Source organism: Chlorocebus sabaeus, chromosome 29, assembly GCF_047675955.1.
Source record: "Chlorocebus sabaeus isolate Y175 chromosome 29, mChlSab1.0.hap1, whole genome shotgun sequence".
Lineage (NCBI taxonomy): Eukaryota > Metazoa > Chordata > Mammalia > Primates > Cercopithecidae > Chlorocebus > Chlorocebus sabaeus.
Window position 1 is genome coordinate 22103581 of NC_132932.1, and position 21466 is coordinate 22125046.

At 47.4% G+C, this 21466-nt stretch overlaps 1 protein-coding gene and 1 pseudogene across 3 annotated transcripts in view; both read right to left on the reverse strand.

The window, feature by feature from the left end:
- Positions 1-21466, reverse strand: part of AP3B2 (adaptor related protein complex 3 subunit beta 2) — a 50790-nt gene that overhangs the window by 15524 nt on the left and 13800 nt on the right. Inside the window, exons 2-14 of one of the 3 annotated variants that reach the window (XM_007990243.3) lie at positions 14384-14459; positions 14163-14237; positions 13743-13838; positions 6406-6566; positions 6099-6165; positions 5825-6007; positions 5460-5743; positions 5137-5191; positions 4684-4755; positions 3069-3131; positions 2636-2768; positions 2240-2349; positions 1429-1605 (exon numbers count right to left, since the gene is read on the reverse strand). In XM_007990243.3, coding sequence (XP_007988434.3) covers positions 1429-1605; positions 2240-2349; positions 2636-2768; positions 3069-3131; positions 4684-4755; positions 5137-5191; positions 5460-5743; positions 5825-6007; positions 6099-6165; positions 6406-6566; positions 13743-13838; positions 14163-14237; positions 14384-14459 — 1552 coding nt within the window. Of the gene's footprint in view, positions 1-1428; positions 1606-2239; positions 2350-2635; positions 2769-3068; positions 3132-4683; positions 4756-5136; positions 5192-5459; positions 6008-6098; positions 6166-6405; positions 6567-9746; positions 13519-13742; positions 13839-14162; positions 14238-14383; positions 14460-21466 lie in introns of those variants that run through there. The other 2 variants (XM_007990242.3, XM_037987782.2) reach the window with 2 other exon arrangements.
- LOC103231093 (serine/arginine-rich splicing factor 9 pseudogene) lies at positions 14466-17347 on the reverse strand (annotated as a pseudogene).

A 21466-nucleotide genomic window follows, 5' to 3' on the forward strand; every position in this document is an offset into this window, starting at 1 on the left:
ATGCCGACCTCACCATCCTGGGGTTCAGGACCCTGGCTCAGTGCTGAGCATGTCAGACTGCAACCTACCTGGGTGGCTCCCCACCCAGGCTGCTTCATCTTTTCAAACATTCCTCCCACTTGCTCCTTCCTCCCGCCTGAACAAAGAAAGTGCACAAATATTCATTCAATGATTGAACGCTTCTCCATGGTACTCCCTCTCCCTCTAACTTCTCTCTCTCCAATCTGCTGTGCCCACAACACTGATACCCACAGACTCAGTTGCCTCCACATGTAGCTGCTGTCCTTTCTGACTCCTGATTAGAGTCCCAGCACTTGGTGGCCCTGCCTACCTCAGCTTGAGCCTCTGGGGCTCACTCTGGCCACCATGGATCAAAGCAGCCACTGAAAAAGACAAGTGCCACCATCCAAAGACTCCCATGCAGAGTGGGCATGGCAGGGAGGCTCCAGTCTCCAGGGGATATCCCTGCTATAAATCTGTAGACCCCAGCCACCTACCCAGATGTTTTGCTTCAAGGATTGGCAGTCTTTCTATAAAAGGGCCAGAGAATAACTATTCTAGGCTTTGTGGGCAATACAGTCTGTTGCAACTAGTCAACCCTGCTGTTGTAGCACAAAAGCAGCCACAGGTAATTCATAAATGAACGAGCAGGGCTGTGTTCCAACAAAACTTTATTTACAAAAACAGGCATAGGCCAGATTCAGCCTATGGGCAGTAGTTTGCCAATCCCTGTCCTGCTTAACTGAGTAGGAGAGTGTGGAAATTGTCATAGTGTTTGATGTCCCTGACACCTTGAAAAGCTCAGCACATTATGCTTTATTTTAGAAGAATCTCCTGGAACCATCTCAGGAGATGCCAGACAGCTAGAAGGCTCTGAATGCCCTGATACTACAACTTAGCTGAGCCTCATCCTTGGCTATGTATCTCTTATAACCTTTCACCTTGGGAATGACAGTGGCCACCAGCACCACCCAAGTCCAAGCAGAGACTCACTCCCTTATCTTTGGCACAGACTGGCCAAGCATTGTCAAGCTTTGGGAAGAAGCACAGACCACATCTGGGATGCATGTTCTCCCATCAGTACCTGCCACTGTTGGGCCCTTCCCTTATTTCAATCAACTGTGGTTCTTTGCAGCCCCAGAGTTCCAAGGTGGCAGACAGGACTCTTTTACTAGCCAACTGGAGGTCACAGCTTCATAGGAGAGTCTCTTCAACAGTGACTACCAGCACTACAAGGTCTTTGAGTCCCCAGATTAGCTGTGGGCACTGGGGTAGCATTGGTTACGTGGGCAGACCAGCCACCTTCCCTGATTCTTCTTTTCCAAAATAGGAGCTAGAGTTCAGCCCTGCCTAGGGAGGGCCAAAAGAATACTGTCTAGGGAGTTTCTGGGAACCAGAGTATTTGGGGGGTCATCTCTCAATCTTTACCTGTTTAGAGTTGGTCAGGTAGAGCTTGGCTGCTAAGTTGATGACCTGCAGCTTGACAATATCCTCCTCTGCTGTGAATGACTTGGCCATTTTTCTTAAGACATCAGGTGCAATCCTGGGGACGTGCTCACAGTACTCTCCGATGAGCCACAGGATGCTGGCTCTGGCCATGGGCACCTGTGGTTGTGGGAGAGGAGTGGGTAAATATGGGAAAGTGGGTGGGTAGGAATGTGGACTTCCAGGGAAACAGCACTCCTCATCTGTGCTGGCCTATTGAATTATGGGTTCTCAGGAAATGGGAGTTGGGGGCGGTGGGAGAGAGACAGAGAGGTTAAAAGGTAGACATTTCCTGGACAGCATTTCCTCTCTTCCCTAGGGCTTCATTAGCATAGAGCTTTCAAGACCCTAAGTCAATCATGATGTAAAAGACTGACTTTCTGGATTCATTGTACCCTCAGTGCTTTATTTCCATGTTACTCTTCTGAATCTTTGGGAATGCCTTGTTTAGATGTTTCAGCTTAGCAGTGCAACAGAAAAATACAAGATTTGCCACTTAACCATGGTTGGCTAGAGCTTTAGAGAGAAAGCAAGAGTAGCAGTAAAGTCCATGGCGCTCGGTGAAGGTCTCCAAAGGGAAGGCAAATTTTGGGTAACAAGGTCAGGGTCACATGGTCCAGTGTCTCTCCTCCTCCCACCTGAAGACCTAAGGTTTGGAAGTTACTTTTGATAAGGCTAGCATATTTAATTATACAGTCTTGAAATCACTGGGAAGACCTTGAAGTGGGGAGTGAAAATGTGGCTACTCCCTCACCTGGATGTTGTCTGTAAGCTTTGCCAAGTGTTTGATGATCTCTCCATGTTGTGCTGGCTGCATCTGTAGCAATTTCTTAATGACGACCACTGACTCTGCAACCACAAGCTCTACGGAAGAAAAATGAGTGTATGGACCCCAAGACAGTCAGATAGCCATGCTCAGGTGGACAGACACACCTGCAGTGCCCCAGGCCCTTGGTTCTTTCTTTCAACCCCTTCACTTCTCTAGCAGCCCTCAGAGGTGTAGGAACACTTGGGCCCTGATCAAGACAGACAGACCAATGGACACACATCATGTCTAGGCAGACTGGTGGATATCCACTGGCCAGCAGAGTCAGACCTGCAGGCAGGCATCTTCTGATCATCACAATTAGACATTCAGGCAAACACTGACCATCACGGTTGGACAGCAGCTGCACCAGGCCATTGAGGCAGGTGTCACGGACTCGGCCAATGTTAGTTGCACAGCGTCCAATGGCCTGGATTGTGGCTGCCACAAAGTCCTTGTCCATGCTGCGAATATAGGTCTGTGAGATATGACAAAGAAATCCCTCAGTGACTCTGCAGGCTTGAGGGTGACCTTCAAGAAGGCTGTGGCCCTTCATTTTATGGCTCATCATGCCAGTGACTAAGACTTGGGAAAGGGGGCGACACCTCCACCCCCCAATCCAGTGATTCCTTCGCCCAAAGCTAGCCAAACGCATTGGAAGGGGAATGTAAGATAACAGCTTCTCCAGCTTTGGGCTCATAAGAGGTTTGACCCACCAGGGCACAAGGATCTGATGGGTACCTCTCCCGGGCCCTTCTGGCTGGGAGCTGGCCTGTACCTGGAATTCCCGTAGGACAGTAGGAATGTTGGTCTCATTGGCCAGGTTGGTCAGCACTTCCAGCTGCAGGGAGGGGTGAAGAGGCAGAGAGGGGTGGCCAGTGGGCTTTCTGTACTTTCCTTCCAAAACCACTTCACAGACCAGAAAACAATCCTCATGACAGACTGGCATCATCCTCAGACTGATGAGGGAATTGACAGGTTACAAAACTTGTCTAAAAATCAAGAGGACCAGTTTGCCTCTTAAATGGATTCCCTACAGAGTATGCTTACAGTATGACCATGTCACCGCCCTACTCCATTGAAAACGTAAAGGTTCCTATTGCTTTCAGAATGGAGACCATTGTATTCACCATGGTCTGTAAGTCCCTGAATGATCTACTTGCTGTCTACCTCCCATCTCCTATCACTCTCTGCCTTGTCTTCCAGGCCCCAATCCCACTCCATTTCCTAACCCAGGGTCTTCGCAGATGCTGTTTCCTCTGTGTGGAGCAGTTCTTCCCATTTCTGTCCCCACATAATTCATGTTCATCTCTCTGGCTTCAGCTCAAGTCTCATATCCTCCAGAAAACCTTCCCTGGCACCAGACTAGATTAGTTCTCCCTATTTTATGCCCTTATAGCTCTCCACACTTTCTTCCATATTTTGTAAATGGACTTTTACATTTGCCTTGTGATTAGCTGCTTAATGTATCCTCCCTCCCTGCATCTGTAAGCTCCACGAAGGCAAGGTCCCTGATTAGTTTGCTCCATCATGTACCCCTAGAACATAGTGGATGTTCACAAGGGTTAGGAGGATTAACTGTTGCTGAAGGAAATCACTCAATAATGAGGCAGCAGAGCAGGAATCAAATGGAGGTATGGGCTCCTGCCACTTTCCTCGTCTATGAACATTTGCAGGAAAGCGTTAGGGGGCAGGTGTGTGGGGGCCATAACACTGTGGGTGGAGAGAAAAGCATGAACCTTGGAGTCAGCAGAATTGTGTGACCTGGGGCAGTTACCTCCCAGAGTCTATTTTTTTTTCTTTTGAGATGGAGTTTCTCTCATCACCCAGGTTGGACTGCAATGGCGCAATCTCAGCTCACTGCAACCTCTGCCTTCCAAGTTCAAGCAATTCTCCAACCTCAGCCTCCCGAGTAGCTGGGATTACAGGCGCCTGCCACCACGCCTGGCTAATTTTTGTATTTTTAGTAGAGACGAGGTTTTGCCATGTTGGCCAGGCTGGTCTTGAACTCCCAACCTCAGGCAATCTGCCTGCCTCAGCCTCCCAAAGTGCAGGGATTAGGCGTGAGCCACTGTGCCTGGCCAGAGTCTATATTTTCATAAAAGGAATATAATGTACACATCCTGGGATTATTAAGAGGTGGTATCAGGTTACTTCATTCATGAAGAGTAGCAGGTGTATACCAGGTACTAGGCAAAAAGCAGTTAGTTCCCTTCTCCCCCGACCCTCCTTAGCCCAGCTCCCTGAACAAACAGCTCTAGCTGGGGCAGTCATGGGCTCCTGGGCTCAGCCTTAGAAATAGGCAGGCACCAGGGGGGCCACTGTGAGTTATTTGAGTGGGTACATGGGGTGGGGAGGGCTGGGAGCCACATGCACTTCTGTCCCTCACTCACCTTCAGGATCTTGATCTGGGTGGGGTCGGTGGACCTGATGTAGAAGCTCTTCAGGTAGGGCTCAAACATACCCTGGCACAAGAGAGGCAGCCAGGGAGCTTCACCGAAGCCCCAGGCCTGCCTCGCTGCCCAGAGGCACCCCTCCTATCCTGACCCAGTGCCCAGGATCCTTCCCTCCTCACCACTGCCCTCCACTTCTCAAGTCTTCCCTCGTCCATCTCAGATTCGACCAGCTCTTTCTCCACGGCGCATCCCCTCTCAGCGGTCCCTCAGGATTCAGGCCCTGCTCCCTATCTGTGTTTGGAGCCTCCCCTGCCCCATCCTCTGCACAGCCAGGGTATTCCTCCATCTTCCCTTTCCCCAGCCCCGGTCCCAGTCCCAGCCCCGACAGTGCCTCCGTGCCCGCAGAAGCGGCCCTCGGACAGCAAGGACAGGCTGCGGTCGCAGGCTCACCCGGCGCTTGATGGACATGGTGGCCACGTTCTGGAGCACAACGTACTGCACCTCACTGCGGAGAGGATGGGTCAGAGCACCCCGGGCCCCTCGGCTGGGGCAAGGGGCAGCGGATGAGGGGAAAAGGTGGGGCAAGTCGTTGCGGGGAGAGGACCAGTGCGAAGGGCAGGCCCGCGGTCAGTGTGGAGCGGCTGGGCAGAGGGGGAAGCGGTTGGTGGGCAAGAGGGGGCGGACCCGGGCAGCCCGTGGGGCGGGGCGTGGGACAGGGCGTGAGCCCGTGGGGCGGGGGCGGGGCCGGGGCCAGGGCCGGGGCCGCAGCGCACCTGTGGCTGCGCAGCAGGCGCACTAGCGCCTTGGCGATGACGCCCACTTCCGCCTTGGGCGCCAGGTGGAAGTACAGCTGCGCCACCGCCATGACCACCGCGGCGCTGCGGCTCTGCAGCAGGGGTTTGGTGTTGCGCAGCAGCAGCCGGTGGTCGGGGTCCATGATATAGGGCTTTCGAGCGGGAAGCGCCGCGGCGGCCGTCTCCTCAGACCCCGCGCCCTTGGCCTCGTCCTCCTCTGAGCCGTAGAAGGCTTTCTCCGCGTTCTCCTCTAGCAGGGATTCCTGGACAGGGAGACCGACAGGCCCGTGGGCGCCTCCCTGGGACACCCTTCCGTCCGCTATGCCGGGACGGGGCCCACTCACGTTTTGGGTGGGGCTCAGGAACTGCGTGCGGGCGTAGCGGGTGAGCATGCTGATGATGACCACCTGGCCCCACTCCTCCACGTCGATCAGCAGGTTACAGAGTTTCCGGTAGTTTTTGTGAATCAGGTCGATGCGCTCCGGGCAGACCTCCTCGAAGGCCATCACCACGCTGCCCGCCACCAGCTGCGGAAAGAACAAAGGCGAGGGGGTGAACGCGAAGGGTGGAAGGCCGGCAGTCAGTCACCACCCCTCCCGGAGTGCCCCTATACCGCACCGTGGTCTTGTCAGCCAGAAGCTTCTCAATGACTTCTATCAGCTGATCCTTCTGGTCAGAGTCCAAACTGAGGGAGAAATCGGTAGGGGAATTTGCCACATTCAGCCCCAGCCTTCCCAATATCTGTCCAAGCCATGCTCACCTCAGGCGCCCCAACCTTATTGTTCTCCTCCGTCTCTGTCAGTCCCCCAAACTGCCCTCCTCAAACCCTCTGAGAAGCAGCGGGCAAGACTTAGGAAAGGCCAGGGGTCGGTTGGGAACTTAGGAGCCAGCCTCCTGGGGAGCGTGGGACAGGGCTGGGGCATACCTGTAAAGTTTAGGGATGGCGTGGGCAGCTGTTTTCCGCACATAGGGTGACATGTCCGAGGCGGCTTCCTTGATAGCTAGCATCATGATGGGCACTATGATGGGCACACGGATGCTAGAGAGGACGCGGAGGGCACTGGCACGAATCAGTTGGTTGGGGTCCTAAAGGCAGAGGTGGAGGCAGAGCTATGAAAGAGCACGAGGTGACCTGATGGAGAGGGACCACACCTTTGGAAGTCACTGTCCCCAGCGACCACCAGTTCTTGCTTCCCTGCCCCCTGACTGGAGCCTGGATGGTGTGCCAGTGCTGGATACCTGGGGGACACTTAATTTTGGCTCTGGTTGCAGAAATCTGACACCTGAACAGGTGTTGCAATGGGTAGCTTCACTTCCAGAAAGACTGAAAAACGTTCAGAACGCCTAAAGTTGCTGAAACACCTTAAACATTTTCTGTTCCTTGTAAGGGATTTTTTGGGGGTATCTGTTTTAATGCCTGAGGTGACTGCCCAGCACATGCAGGCTGGTATCCCTTCCGGAGTTCAACCTTACGTTCCTTTCTCCCAGAAATCATTGCAAAAGCTGCTGCTCTTCCACAGTGTTTAAAACAGAATAGGGGTGTAGGCCCTTCCTATTTTTTTTTTTTTTTTTTTTTTTTTTGAGATGGAGTCTCACTCTGTCGCCAGGCTGGAGTGCAGTGGCACAATCTCGGCTCACTGCAACCTCCGCCTCCTGGTTTCAAGGGATTCTCCTGCCTCAGCCTCCCGAGTAGCTGGGACTACAGGCATGCACCACCACACCCAGCTAATTTTTTGTATTTTTAGTAGAGATGGGGTTTCGCCATGTTGGCCAGGCTGGTCTCAAACGCCTGGCCACAAGTGATCCGCCCACCTCAGCCTCCCAAAGTACTGGGATTACAGACGTGAGCCACCACGCCTGGCCCCAAGCCCTTCCTCTTTATTCCTATTGCACCCTATACAGAATGTATAAAAGCGTTACACTGTATTGTGATCATGGGGCTTAGGACTTCTTCCCACTATCAGCAGCAGCAGCTATATATTACAGGCATACCTCGGAGATATTGTGGGTTTGATTCTAGACTCAACAATAAAGCAAATATCACACTAAAATGAGTTACATACATTTTTTTGTTTCCTGGTGCATACAAGTTATGCTTATAGTTACAGCTGCTTGGGAAGCTGAGGTGGGAGAATCACTTGAGCCCAGGAAGTTGGAAGCTGAAGTGAGCTATGTATGTTCACGCCACTGCACTCCAGACTGAGCAACAGAGTGAGATCGTATCTCCAAAAAAAAAAAAAGAAAGAAAAAAAGAGTTAAATTTACAATATACTGTAGTCTACTAAGCACGCAATAGCATTATGTCTTAAAAACCAATGTAGGCTGCGTGTGATGGCTTGTGCCTGTAATCCCAACACTTTGGGAGGCTGAGGTAGGAGGATTGCTTAAGCATAGGAGTTCAAGACCAGCCCGGGCAACATAGAGAGACCCCAGTCTCTAAAAAAAAAAAAAATTGAAGTCAATCTTCTTAAACTCTGCCTCTGCTTTATCAACTAGGTTTATGTAATATTCTAAATCCTTTGTTGTCATTTCAACAATTTTCACAGCATCTGTACCAGGAGTAGATTCCATTTTAAGAAAGGACTTTCTGTGTTCATTCATAAGAAGCAAGTCCTCATCCATTCAAGTTTTATCATGAGATTGCAGCAATTCAGTCACATCTTCAGGCTCCACTTTTAATTCTACTTCTCTTGTTATTTCCATCACCTATGTAGTTACTTCCTCCACTGAAGTAGTGAACCCCTCAAAGTCATCCATGGAGTTTAGAATCAACTTCTTCCCAACTCCTGTTCATGTTAATATTTTGACCTCCTCCCATGAATCATGAATGTTCCTAATGGCACCTAGAATGGTGAATCCTTTCCAGAAGGTTTTCAATTTACTTTGTGCAGATCCATGAGAGGAATCACTATCTATGGCAGCTCTAGCTTTATGAGATGTATTTCTTAAATAATAAGACTTGAAAGTCAAAATTACTCATTGATCCATAGGCTGCAGAACTGATCTTGTGTTAGCAGGCATGAAATCATTAATCTCCTTGTACCTCTCCATCAGAGCTCTTGAGTGAACAAATGCATTGTCATAGAGCAGTAATACTATGAAAGGAATATTTAAGTGGTAGGTATCAACAATGGGCTTAAAAAATTCAGTAAACCATAACTGCAAACAGATATGTTGTCATGGCATTGTTGTTCCATTTATAGAGCACAGGCAGAGGAGATCTGCCACAATTCTTAAGGACTCCAGGATATTCAGAATGGTCAGTGAGCACTGGCCTCAACTTAAAGTCACTAGCTGCATTAGTCCCTAACAAGAGCCAGCCTGTTTTTTAAAGCCAGGCATTGACTTCTCCTCTCTACGTAGGAAAGTGCTAGATGGTGTCTTCTTCCAGTAGGAGGCTATTTCATTTACACTGAGCATCTCTTGTTGAACATAGTCACTTTCATCAGTGATCTTAGCTAGACCTCTGGACAACTTGCTGCAGCTTCTCCATCAGCACTTTTGCTTCACCTTGCATTTTTTTGTTATGGAGATGGCTTCTGTACTTAAACTTCATGAACCAACCTCCACTAGCTTCCGTCTTTTCTTCTGTAGCTTCCTCACCTCTCTTAGCCATCATAGAATTGGAGAGATTTAAGACCTGCCTATAAATTAGGCTTTGGCTTAAGGGAATGTGGTAGCTGGTTTGATCTTCTATCCAGGCCACTTAAATTTTCCTATATCAGCAATAAGCCTGTCTTGCTTTCTTTATCATTCATGTGTTTTCTGGAGTAGCACCTCAAACTTCTGGGTTCAAGTGATCCTCCTACCTCAGCCTTCCAAGTAGCTAAGACTACAGGTGCATACCACCACACCAGGCTAATTTTTTAAAAATTTTTGTAGAAATGTTCTTGCTCTGTTGCCCAGGATAGTCTTGAACCCCTGGTCTCAAGTGATCCTCCTGACTCAGCCTCCCAAAGTGCTGGGATTACAGGTGTGAGCCACCACGCCCAGCCTGGAGTAGCAATTTTAATTTCCTTCAAGAACTTTTACTTCGCATTCACAACTTGGCTAAATGTTTGGAGCAAGAGGCATAGCTTTCAGCCTATCACGGCTTTCAACATGCCTTCCTCAGTAAGCCTAACCATTTCTAGCTTTTGATTTAAAGTGAGAGATGTGTGGTTCTTCCTTTCACTTGAACACTTAGAGGCCATTGTAGGGTTATTAATTGGTCTAATTTCAATATTATTGTGTCTCAGGGAATAAAGAGGCCCACGGTGAAGGAAATGGGGGAACAGTCAGAACACACACAACATTTATTGATTAATTTCACTTTCATCTCTGGGCATGGTTTGTGGCACCCCAAAACAATTACAATAGTAACATCAAAGATCACTGATCACCATAACATATAATAATCATTTAAAAGTTTGGAATATTGTGAGAATTACCAGAATGTGACAGAGGCACAATGTGAGGACATACTATTGGAAAAATGGCACTAATAGACTTGATTGATGTAGGGTTGCCAGAAACCTTCAATTTGTAAAACGTGCAATATCTGCAAAGTGCAATATCTGCAAAGTGCAATAAAATGAGATGTGCCTGTACTATTAATCTTAGAGAATGATGGAAATAGGAACACTAAAGAAGGGTAGATGTTACCATGACTTTCTGAAATGGAGAAAGAAAAGATCCTCACAATTGCAGGCAAAATTAATGCTAATTCCTGACAAAATTCTGGAATTGACTTTTAAACAGATGGGTTAGAAGCATTTATTAAAAAGGAAGGAGTCTCTGTTTTCTTAGAGACAAATAGTCGCATCAACTGCTAAAACCCGTTTTCCTTTTTTGTGTGTGAACATTTTATTTGGGAAATGATTATAGATTCACAGAAAGTTATCAAAAAAAATCTGTTTTCCTTTTGATGGGGTAACTAGGCCAGTGGATATTAGTACTTTGTATCTTGATTTCAGCGATATGTTTGTGGAAGTCTCACAGCATTTCCTGCATTGCTATTTTTTAGGTAGGCCTTTTGTTTCACCTAATAGTCAAGCATTTTTAAGAGCAGAATTCACATCTGTTTTATCTCTGTGTCACCCACAACCCTTTGCACATGAAAGGTGTTATTTATTTATTTATTTATTTATTGCTATTGAATAAGATCCTTCCTAACAAGATAGAAAAATGCCAGCTGTCTGTACAGTCAGGTGGGTCTACAACTTGGTGAAATGTACTTGGAGAAGGTTTATTAACAGATCAATGTCAACCTGGAAACATGCTATGCCTCGGTCTTTTGCCCTGGTCCAAATAGCTTATCAGTATCTTGAAAGAAGACACAAAATCAGGAGGAACATAATTAAGATTCAGAATTACCCTGGCTTGGACCCTGTGCTAAATCGATAAAATGAAATAGAGTAGGGTTTCACAGGGGGTTCAAGGGACCAACTGCACAAAGACAGGATGTAGGGAGACCTAGATTATCTGCTTGCCAGTCAGAGGTTTGATTCCATGAGGGATCTCCTAAGACAGTGAACACGGCCCTAGCTTGGGCTGATAAAAAGAAGGAAGAAGGCTGGATTAAAATGATTAGTTCCAACATGCAGGAGAGACCAAAGCCAGTGACAACAACAACAAAAAAACAAGTTTTAAAGGAATACATATATAGTATGATGACACCATTTACAAAACATTTTATATTGCTTAACAATATGCAAATTACTAGCTCAGGAATAAATACATATGTATGAATGATAAACAAGAGAAGATACATGGGAGGCTTTGTTTGAGAAATGTGTCATTTCTTATGCTGGATATATGGATATTCATTATATTATTATTTATGCCTTTTGTGAACCTGTAGTAAATTTTATTTTATTTTTTAGATACAGGGTCTCCCTGTGTTGCCCAGGCTGGAGTACAGTGACTATTCATAGGTGCAGTCATAATGCAGTACAGCCTGACATCAATTTTTTTTTCTTTTTTTTTTTGAGATGGAGTCTCACACTGTCACCTGGGCTGGATGGCAGTGGCACGATCTCAGCTCACTGCAACCTCTGCCTCCCAGGTTCAAGCAATTCTCCTGCCTCAGCCTCCTGAGTAGCTAGGATTATGGGCATCCACCACCATGCCCAGCTAATTTTTTGTATTTTTAGTAGAGATGGGGTTTCACCATGTTGGCCAGGCTGGTCTCAAACTCCTGATCTCATGATTCGCCCACCTTGGCCTCCCAAAGTGCTGGGATTACAGGCATGAGCCACCGCGCCCGGCCTGAAATCAATTTTTAAAAATTATAGTTGTGGAGGTTTCAACAAAATATAATGGTTTAAAAAACACCCCAAATAGTAGTAGTTGTCTTGAGATGGAGCAAGTTGCCCTATGAAGGAGTGAGGTCCCTATCAGAAAAGATACCTGTTAGAGATGTTCTAGAGCAAAGGTTGGCATGCTACAGCCCTTGGATAAAATCTGTCTATTGCCTGTTTTTACATAGATTTATTGGAACACGGCCACACCCACTTGTTTTTTTTTTTGTTTTGTTTTTTTTTTTTTTGGAGACGAGTCTCGCTCTGTCGCCCAGGCTGGAGTGCAGTGGCCGGATCTCAGCTCACTGCAAGCTCCGCCTCCCGGGTTCACGCCATTCTCCTGCCTCAGCCTCCCGAGTAGCTGGGACTACAGGCGCCCGCCACCTCGCCCGGCTAGTTTTTTGTATTTTTTTTTAGTAGAGATGGGGTTTCACCGTGTTAGCCAGGATGGTCTCGATCTCCTGACCTCGTGATCCGCCCGTCTCGGCCTCCCAAAGTGCTGGGATTACAGGCTTGAGCCACCGCGCCCGGCCCACACCCACTTGTTAATGGCTGCATTTGCACCATAAGGGCAAAATTGAGTAGTTGCATAGTTGAGACTATATGGCCTACAAAACCTAAAATACTATTTGGCACTTTGCAGAAAGAAATTATCACATTCAGTTGGACTAAATGAGCTCTGATTTTCTAAAAGGGGGAAAGGGGCAGTTGGTAGAGACTATAGGTGAAAATCTGTGCAAAGATTTCAGATTAGTTTTTATACTTAACCCTTAACTCAAACCGAAAGATTACTTGCCAATCTAAGATGGATTCTATGGTTTTGACTTATAAAAAGAACCCTAGCACAATGTGTGGCATAGAGACACCCAAGTATTTGCTAAATGAATGAACTGTATATGCAAGTGACCATGCTTTCTACCATCACCCCAAAGAAGCCGACTGTCAACCCCTCTTGCTGGCCATAGCAGATTGGACAAGGGGTGGGCCCTGAATTTGAGCAGTCAATCCTATCTACCCAGTAACCTACAGAACTTCTGGATATGAAAAGATGAGCTGGACCTCTCACAATCTCTCTCACAGAAATTTGAACTAAAAGTATCCAGGCCAGGAGTAGTGGCTCATGCCTGTAATCCCAGCCTTTTGGGAAGCTGAGGCCACTTGAGTCCAGGAGTCCGAGACCAACCTGGGCAACATGGTAAAACCCTGTCTCTACAAAAACTACAAAAAAATTAGGCGGGCATGGTGGTGCATGCCTGTAGTCGCCGGGAGACAGAGGTGGGAGAATCACCTGAGCTCAGGAAGGTCAAGGCTCCAGTGAGCCATGATTGCACTACTGCGCTCCAGCCTGGGCAACAGAGTGAGAACCTGTCTCACAAATAAATAAATAAAGGTATGCAAAAATAGGGGAGTTAATGGTTGTAATCAGAGCGAAAAATCTGATATGGAGAGAAAGAATGGCTTTGAAATGGCTGTCTTTACCCTCAAGATATCTTAGACTAACCAGAAAAGCCCTCAGGGGAGACTTATGCATGCACCTAACATATGTAAATCCAACTAGAAGCCTTGGGCAAAATGAAACAAACAGTGAGAATGGTGTGGGGGATTCAGGCCACTGCTAAAAGTTGAATTCTACCTGGCTGTGGACCACAATTCACACCTTTACACAAAGAGGGTTGAGGGGTTCTCCATTGCCAGAGGCTCTCCACTCTCCAGGAGCTCAAGTGGTTCATACTAGAAGCAGCCATTACCACAGGCTCCTGGGAAGAGAGACAGGGGCCCTAGGTGCCCACTTCGTCTCCTATGACCTTCTGAACCTGGCTTCCACTCTCTGAGGGTCTGGCTGGCCTTTCCTGACTGTGACCCTCCCAACTTTAGGCAGGTAGAAAGGGCCCGCTCCCATGCTCATGGCCTCTCCCTGGGCCTGTTCCTCCGATAGCGCCAACGAGACCCAGGCCCTGGGAGGAAAACTGAGACCCCTGACCTTTAGGCCACGTTGGAAGGTGGAGATGGACAGCAGGGCCAGGTCTTGCTGCTCCTCAGCGTAGCGTACCAGGTACACGTAGACAAGCTTCTTCACCTTGGGAAGAGCAAGTTTCTCAGCAGAAGGCTTCTCAGCAGGGACCTCTGCCCGCCCCCCTACCCCTGGGATGTCATCTCCCCAGGCAGCTGTGGTCCATGGGGACAAATTCTTCCAGTTGGGGAGAGCACCCGAGTGTATCCAGGTCCTTTACCTTGATCCACATCCAGTTCAAGGACATGGATAGAGTGTCTTCTCCTGGCTCAGGGACATTTCTGAGCAGGTTGGGCCTCCAGGGGCTAAATCATTTCCTTCCTCACCCCAAGCTTGAATTTGTTCCTGGGGGAAGTGGGAACAAGTGATCCTTCACCCGGTAGTGCTCACCTCTATGTTCTTACAGGCCACATTCTTCACCACCGCTGGAAACAGGTCTGAAGCATTCTTTCCTCGGGCAATCATCTGGGTGGTGGGGTCAAGGTAGGGGAAGAGGGACAAATCGGGGGGCACAGCAACTAATTAGAGGGAAGGTCTACAAGGAGCTAAAGAGAGCTGCTCTTGGCCACCCAGGCCCCGCCCCAAGGGAGGCCCCTTCCTTCCCCTCTTACCGCCACAATCCTCTTCATGGCCTCCAGCTTTAGAGAATCCTTGTTGGTGTCCAGCATCTCCTTCAGGTCATCATGCCTGGTAGGAGGTACAAGAGGTCAACTGAGGGCACAAGGGTGGGGACGGGGTATTAATCAGGAGGGTCCAGGCACAAAGAAGGAACATGGCCAGGGGAGGCTCAGGCAGGACCTGACCCGAAGAGGGACCAGAGAGCCAGGGGGAGTGAGTAAAGTACAGATCAGGGGAAACATGTGGCCAGTTAATATTAGGGGTTGAACTGTGTCCTTCCTAAAAAGGATATGTTTAAGTCTTAACCCCTAGTACCTCAGAATGTAACCTTATTTGGGAACACTGTTGTTGCAGATGTAATTAGTTAAATGCAATCCTACTTTAGTAGAGTGGGTCTCTAATCCTATATGTCTGGTTTCCTATAAGAAAACAGCCATGTGGGGCTGGGCACAGTGGCTCACGCCTGTAATCCCAGCACTTTGGGAAGCTGAGGCAGGAGAATCACTTGAGCCCGGGAGTTCCAGACCAGCCTGGCAACATGGTGAAACAATGTGTCTACAAAAAATAGATTAAATTGAAATTAAAAAAAAAAAGAAGACGGCCACTTAGAGAGACAGACACAGGGAGACTACCATGTGAAGGCAGAGGATTGGAGAGATGCGTCTACAAGCCAGGGAATGCCAGAGATTGCCAGCAAACAACCAGAAGCTAGAAGGGGCAAGGAAGGATTCCCCTATGTGTTTCAGAGGGAGCACGGTCCTGCTGACACCTTGAATTCGGACTTTTGGCCTCCAGAGCTGTGAGACAATTCTCGTTTCTGTTGTTCCAAGCAACCCAATTGTGGTACCTTTTTTTTTTTTTTAATTACTAAACTTTTTTTTTTTTAATACTTTAAGTTCTAGGGTACATGTGCACAACGTGCAGGTTTGTTACATATGTATACATGTGCCATGTTGGTGTGCTGCACCCATTAACTCGTCATTTACATTAGGTATTCCTCCCAATGCTATCCCTCCCTTCTCCCCACACCCCACGACAGGCCCCAGAGTGTGATGTTCCCCACCCTGTGTCCCAGTGTTCTCATTGTTCAATTCTCACCTATGAGTGAGAACATGTGGTGTTTGGTTTTCTGTCCTTGCGGTAGTTTGCTCAGAATGATGGTTTCCAGCTTCATACATGTCCCTACAAAGGACATGAACTTACCCTTTTTTATGGCTGCATAGTATTCCATGATGTATATGTGCCACATTTTCTTTTTTTTTTTTTTTTGGTGAGACGGAGTCTCACTCTGTCACCCAGGCTGGAGCGCAGTGGCACGATCTTGGCCCACTGCAAGCTCCACCTTCCGGGTTCATGCCATTCTCCTGCCTCAGTCTCCCAAGTAGCTGGGACTACAGTCCACCACCAACACGCCTGGCTAATTTTTTGTATTTTTAGTAGAGACAGGGTTTCACCGTGTTAGCCTAGATGGTCTCGATCTCCTGACCTCGTGATCCACCTGCCTCAGCCTCCCAAAGTGCTGGGATTATAGGGATGAGCCACCGCACCCGGCCATGCCACATTTTCTTAATCCAGTCTATCACTGATGGACATTTGGGTTTGTTCCAAGTCTTTGGTATTGTGAATAGTGCCGCAATAAACATACGTGTGCATGTGTCTTTATAGTAGCATGATTTATAATCCTTTGGGTATATACCCAGTAATGGGATCATTGGGTCAAATGGTATTTCTAGTTCTAGATCCTTGAGGAATCGCCACACTGTCTTCCACAATGGTTTTAACTAGTTTACACTCCCACCAACGGTGTAAAAGTGTTCCTATTTCTCCACATCCTCTCCAGCACCAGTTGTTTCCTGACTTTTTAATGATCACCCTTCAAACTGGTGTGAGATAGTATCTCATTGTGGTTTTGATTTGCATTTCTCTGATGGCCAGTGATGATAAGCATTTTTCTAAACATTTAAAATATATTTCTAAACAGAATGGGCCAACTCAGTCACAGTAACTGTTGATCTCTATAGCAGAGCAACCCACAAAGACAGAACTGATTTTTTTCCCATAATCAGGAGTGAAAAATATACAACTTGTTTCTGAACCAAAACCACAATTTCTGCAGTTTAAAATGTTTCACTGCTAATATGGCCCTGGTAGAAATTATGTATTTTTTTTTCTTATTTAAAAAAAAAATTAAAACAATTTCCTAAGACACTGAATCCTCAATCTGGAATGTAGATTCTGAGCACACAGCAGCTCAGTTACCCTAAAAAATAAAGAAAAAATTCCCATCACCTGTCTCAGTAGGGCCTGAAAGGAAAGAAGTGGTGTGGGGAAACCCCTGCTTTAGTATGGAGAGTCAGGGCCCCTTGACCCAGACCGAGACCGTGAGTAGCCATAGCTGGTCCTTCTCTCAGGATAGATGTAGGAAGTTTCACTATCATGAGAGCAGAATTTGATGTCATCCAGTTTAGGCAGGGCATATTCCATGTCTTCTTTTCTGAGATACTCAACCATCCCCACACCATCCTTCTGCACGTGGGCATAACAGACATCCCAAACTGCTCGCATGTGATCCTTCAGGTCCTGGCAGCTGCCTGATGGAGGAAGTCCTGAAACAAGAACTCGGAAATCAGATCTTCTTGTAGAAGGTCAATTCCTCCCACCACAGGGCCACCCACCCCGACCTCCATAAGTCCTGGGGAACTCCACACGAAGCCAACACTGGCTATAATCATAACCATTTCTTCCATAAATAGCATCCTCTGCATCTCGGGGGTCCTCAAAGCGCACGAAGGCAAAGGGCACAAGGCCGTGCCAGTTCTTGAGCTCGATTTCCTGGATGCGGTCGTACTTGTAGAAAAAGTCTTCCAGGTCCTTCTCGCGCACGTCGGTGGGAAGGCCCATCACGTAGATGCACCCGTCACCCTCACTCATTCTCGCTCATCCGCCCAGCCCAACATCCGCACCGCCCGACGCAGCGTGCCCGCGGGCCGACCCGCCCCCGCCCCCGCCCCCGGCAGCGTCCCCGCGGGCTGTGAGGCGCTCAGTCGCACTGCATTGTGGGAACGAGGCGCAATTGTGGTACTTCTGATACAGCAGTGTAGGAAATGAAAGTAGCCAGGAGCAGAGAGAAAAGAGACAAGAGGAAGGGTTTGGGGTGGGAAAGTATGGACCCGGCTCAGGAAAAAGGACCAGTTGGATGGATGAGAAGGACCAGCGGAAAAGAGGTAGATGCCAAAACAAGAGCAGGGTGCCCTTGCCCTGCCTCCAGTATGTTTCCAAGGCCTAACCTCTCAGACCAAACTGATTCCAAGAACTGGAAGGGTCCCAGAGACTCCATAGATTGCCTCACAACAAAAGCCAGACCTGTCACTGAACCACTGAACAGCCATTCAAGGAAGTTATTAAACTCTAGTGGGATGAATAAAGATTTGAATAAGTGATCGCTTGCACTTGGCTGAGAGGAATAAGGGTAGTGCTGAGCCAATACACAGGTTTCTTTCTTTTTTTGAATCTCATACTTCATTTCAAAAAATTGAAATTTCAAAGGGAACATTTTGTCAAACTTTTTGAAGTGACAGCAAAATTCATCCGGAAAAAAAAATCAGTAGGTAAGAACTCCAAAGAATGTTTTTGAGAAAAGAAGGGAGTAATGATAGACAACTCACCCTATTGGACTTCAAAACATAAAACCACGAGACAATGATAAAAGCTGTTTGGTACCAAGTTAAAACCAGAAGGTCAAAGGTCATGGAGGGAATTTCATAAAAGGTCTAACTTGATAAATTAGGAACCAATAACTTACCTAAGGAAGAAAGAACCTCGCCCCCCCCCACCCCCAGTTAAATAAATGCTATTGAGACAACTGCTTTGCAGCACTTTTTTTTTTTTTTTTTTTGAGATGGAATTTTGCTCTCATTGCCCAGGCTGGGGTAAACTGGCTCAATCTCAGGTCACTGGAACCTCTGCCTCCTGGGTTCAAGTGATTCTCCTGCCTCAGCCTCCCAAGGAGTTGGGATTACAGGCATGCGCCACCATGCTCGGATAATTTTTGTATTTTTAGTAGAGACAGGGTTTCACCATGTGTTGTTCAGGCTGGTCTCAAACTCCTGACCTCAAGTGATCTACCCGCTTCAGCCTCCCAAAGCCCTGAGATTACAGGCGTGAACCACTGTATCTGGCCAACAGCAAATAATTTAACTTGTATACATATTCACCCCAAAATAAATCCCACATTTGCTTAACAGTTGAATTATTTTTAAATACAAAAGAAGGGAAGATTTTATTAAGGTCATAAAATTATTAGCAACAATATGGCTAGGTTTAATTTGTATTTGTTTTTGTTTCTTTGAGACGGAGTTTCGTTCTTGTTGCCTAGGCTGGAGTGCGATGGTGCAATCTCGGCTCACAGCAACCTCCGCCTCCCAGGTTCAAGCGATTCTCCTGCCTCAGCCTCCCGAATAGCTGGGATTACAGGCGTGTGCCACCATTCCCAGCTAATTTTTGTATTTTTAGTAGAGACGAGGTTTCTCCATGTTGGTCAGGCTGGTCTCGAACTCCCAACCTCAGGTGATCCGCCCACCCCAGCCTCCCAAAGTGCTGGGATTACAGGCGTGAGTCACTGCGCCCAGCCCTTTTTTTTTTTTTTTTTTTTTGAGACTAAGTCTCACTCTGCTGCCCAGGCTGGAGTGCAGTGGCGCAATCTTGGCTCACTGCAGCCTCGGCCTCCTGGGTTCAAGTGATTCTCATGCCACAACCTCCTAAATAGCTGAGATTACAGGCGTACACCACCATGCCTGGCAAATTTTTTGTATTTTAGTAGAGATGATGTTTCGCCATGTTGACCAAGCTGGTCTCAAACTCCTGGACTCTAGTGATTTGCCTGCTTCCACCTCCCAAAGTGCTGGGGTTATGAGTGTGAGCCACTGTGCCGGGCCTAGGTTTAATTTTTAAACTTTGGAATCTAAAAACTAAATTTATGAGAAGAATAAGGCAACTATACTAGCTTCCTAGAACCACCATAACAAAGAACCACAGGCCAGGGCTCACACTTGTAACCCCAGCACTTTGGGAGACTGAGGCAGAAGGATTGATTGCTTGAGGTCAGGAGTTGGGACCAGCCTGGGCAACACAGTCAGATCCTATTTCTACAAAAATTTAAAAAATTAGCCAGGTATGGTGGCACGTGCCCGTAGTCCCAACTACTCAGGAGGCTGAGGTGGGAGGAACACTTCCACCAAGATGTTGGAGGCTACAGTGAGCTATGATCGTTCTACTGCACTCCAGCCTAAGCAACAGAGCAAGAACCTATCTCTAAAAAAAAAACCAGAAAGTACTACAGATGGTGGCTTGAACAACATAAATTTATTTGCTCACAGTTCTGGAGGCTGGAAGGCTGAGATTAAAATGTCAACAGGATTAGTTTCTTCTACAGCCTCTCTCTTTGGCTTATAGATGGCTCTTGTGATATTGTAAAGAAATATATATATTTGGTCTCTATACCCCATTTCTGAGACAGAGCTCCTAAAACTCTTGACGATAGCGATGCTAGGATAACTTTTGTCCTAATATTTGGTCTTCCACCCAGTTCCTCACGCAGCAATCCTAAGACCTTTATAACTTCCTGAGTGATAGGAACATCTGACATGGAAATCCCTTGGAATTTCCTGGGTGATAGAAGCATCTTTTGTTATTAGATGGTTGGAACTTTTTTCTTTTTCCTTTTTTTTTTTCACACTGAGTCTTGCTCTGTTGCCAAGGCTGGAGTGGTGCAGTAGTGCAGTGGTGCAATCTCAGCTCACTGCAACCTCCGCCTTCTGGGTTGAAGCAATTCTCCTGCCTTGGCCTCCCAAGTAGCTGGGGTAGCTACAGGCACCTACCACCACTCCTGGCAAATTTTTGTATTTTTAATGGAGATAGGGTTTCATCATGTTGGCCAGGCTGGTCCTGAACTCCTGACCTCAAGTGATCCACCCGCCTTGGCCTCTCAACGTGCTAGGATTATAGGCATGAGCCGCTGCGCCCAGCCGAGGGTTGAAACTTTCAATCCCACTATTTGACCTCTGGGGAATGGGGAGTGGGGCTGATCGTTGAATTGATCACATGGCCAAAGATGCAATCAATCATGAAGCCTTCATGATAACCCAAGAGGACAGGGTTTGGAGAGCTTCCAGATTGTGCAACATGTGAAGGTGCCTGGAGGGTGGAGTGCCTGGAGAGGGCATGGGCGCTCTGCGCCCCCGCTTCCATACCTCTCCCTATGCATCTCCTCATCTGGTTTTTGTCTGTATCCTTTATAATAAATGCATAAATATAAATAAAGTTTCCCTGAGTTCTGTGAGCCACTCACAGAGTTGAACCCAAGGAGGAGGGCATGGGAACCCCTGATTTTTAGCCAGTTCTGACCCCTGATCTGTCACCAGTCAGAAGTATAGGTGAAAACTTACCACTTGCAATTGGCATCTGAAGCAGAAGGCAGTCTTGTGGCACTGAGCCCTTAACCTAAAAAATCTAAAACTAGATTGACTTGAATTAGAGAACACCCAGTTAGTGTCCGCTGGAGAATAGGTTGTTGGTGGGGAGAAATCTCCACCCATTTTTGTGGCCAGAGGTGAGGCACTCTCTGGTGAGTGGTGTGTATGAGAGTAGGAGAAACACACTTTGGGTTTTTCTGTCTCTTACAACCATCTTCTGTGTCTTCACATGGTCTTCCTTCTGCGTGCCTATATCCAAATTTCCTCTTCTTATAAGGAAGTCAGTCATACTGGATTAGGGCCCCCCTTAATAACCTCATTTTAACTTAATCACCTCAAAGGTAACATTCTGAGGTACTGGGGGCTAGGACTTCAACATATGCATTTTGGAGGGACACAAATCAGCCCATAATAGCAACAAAAGGAAAAATATTTGGGATATGGTAAATAAAAGTTTAATATTCAAAATAGAGGCCAGGCGTAGTGGCTCACACTTGTAATTCCAGCATTTTTGGAGGCCAAGGTGGGAAGATCACTTAAGGTCAGGAGTTTGAGATTAGCCTGGCCAAGATGGTGAAACCCCATCTCTACTAAAAATACAAAAAT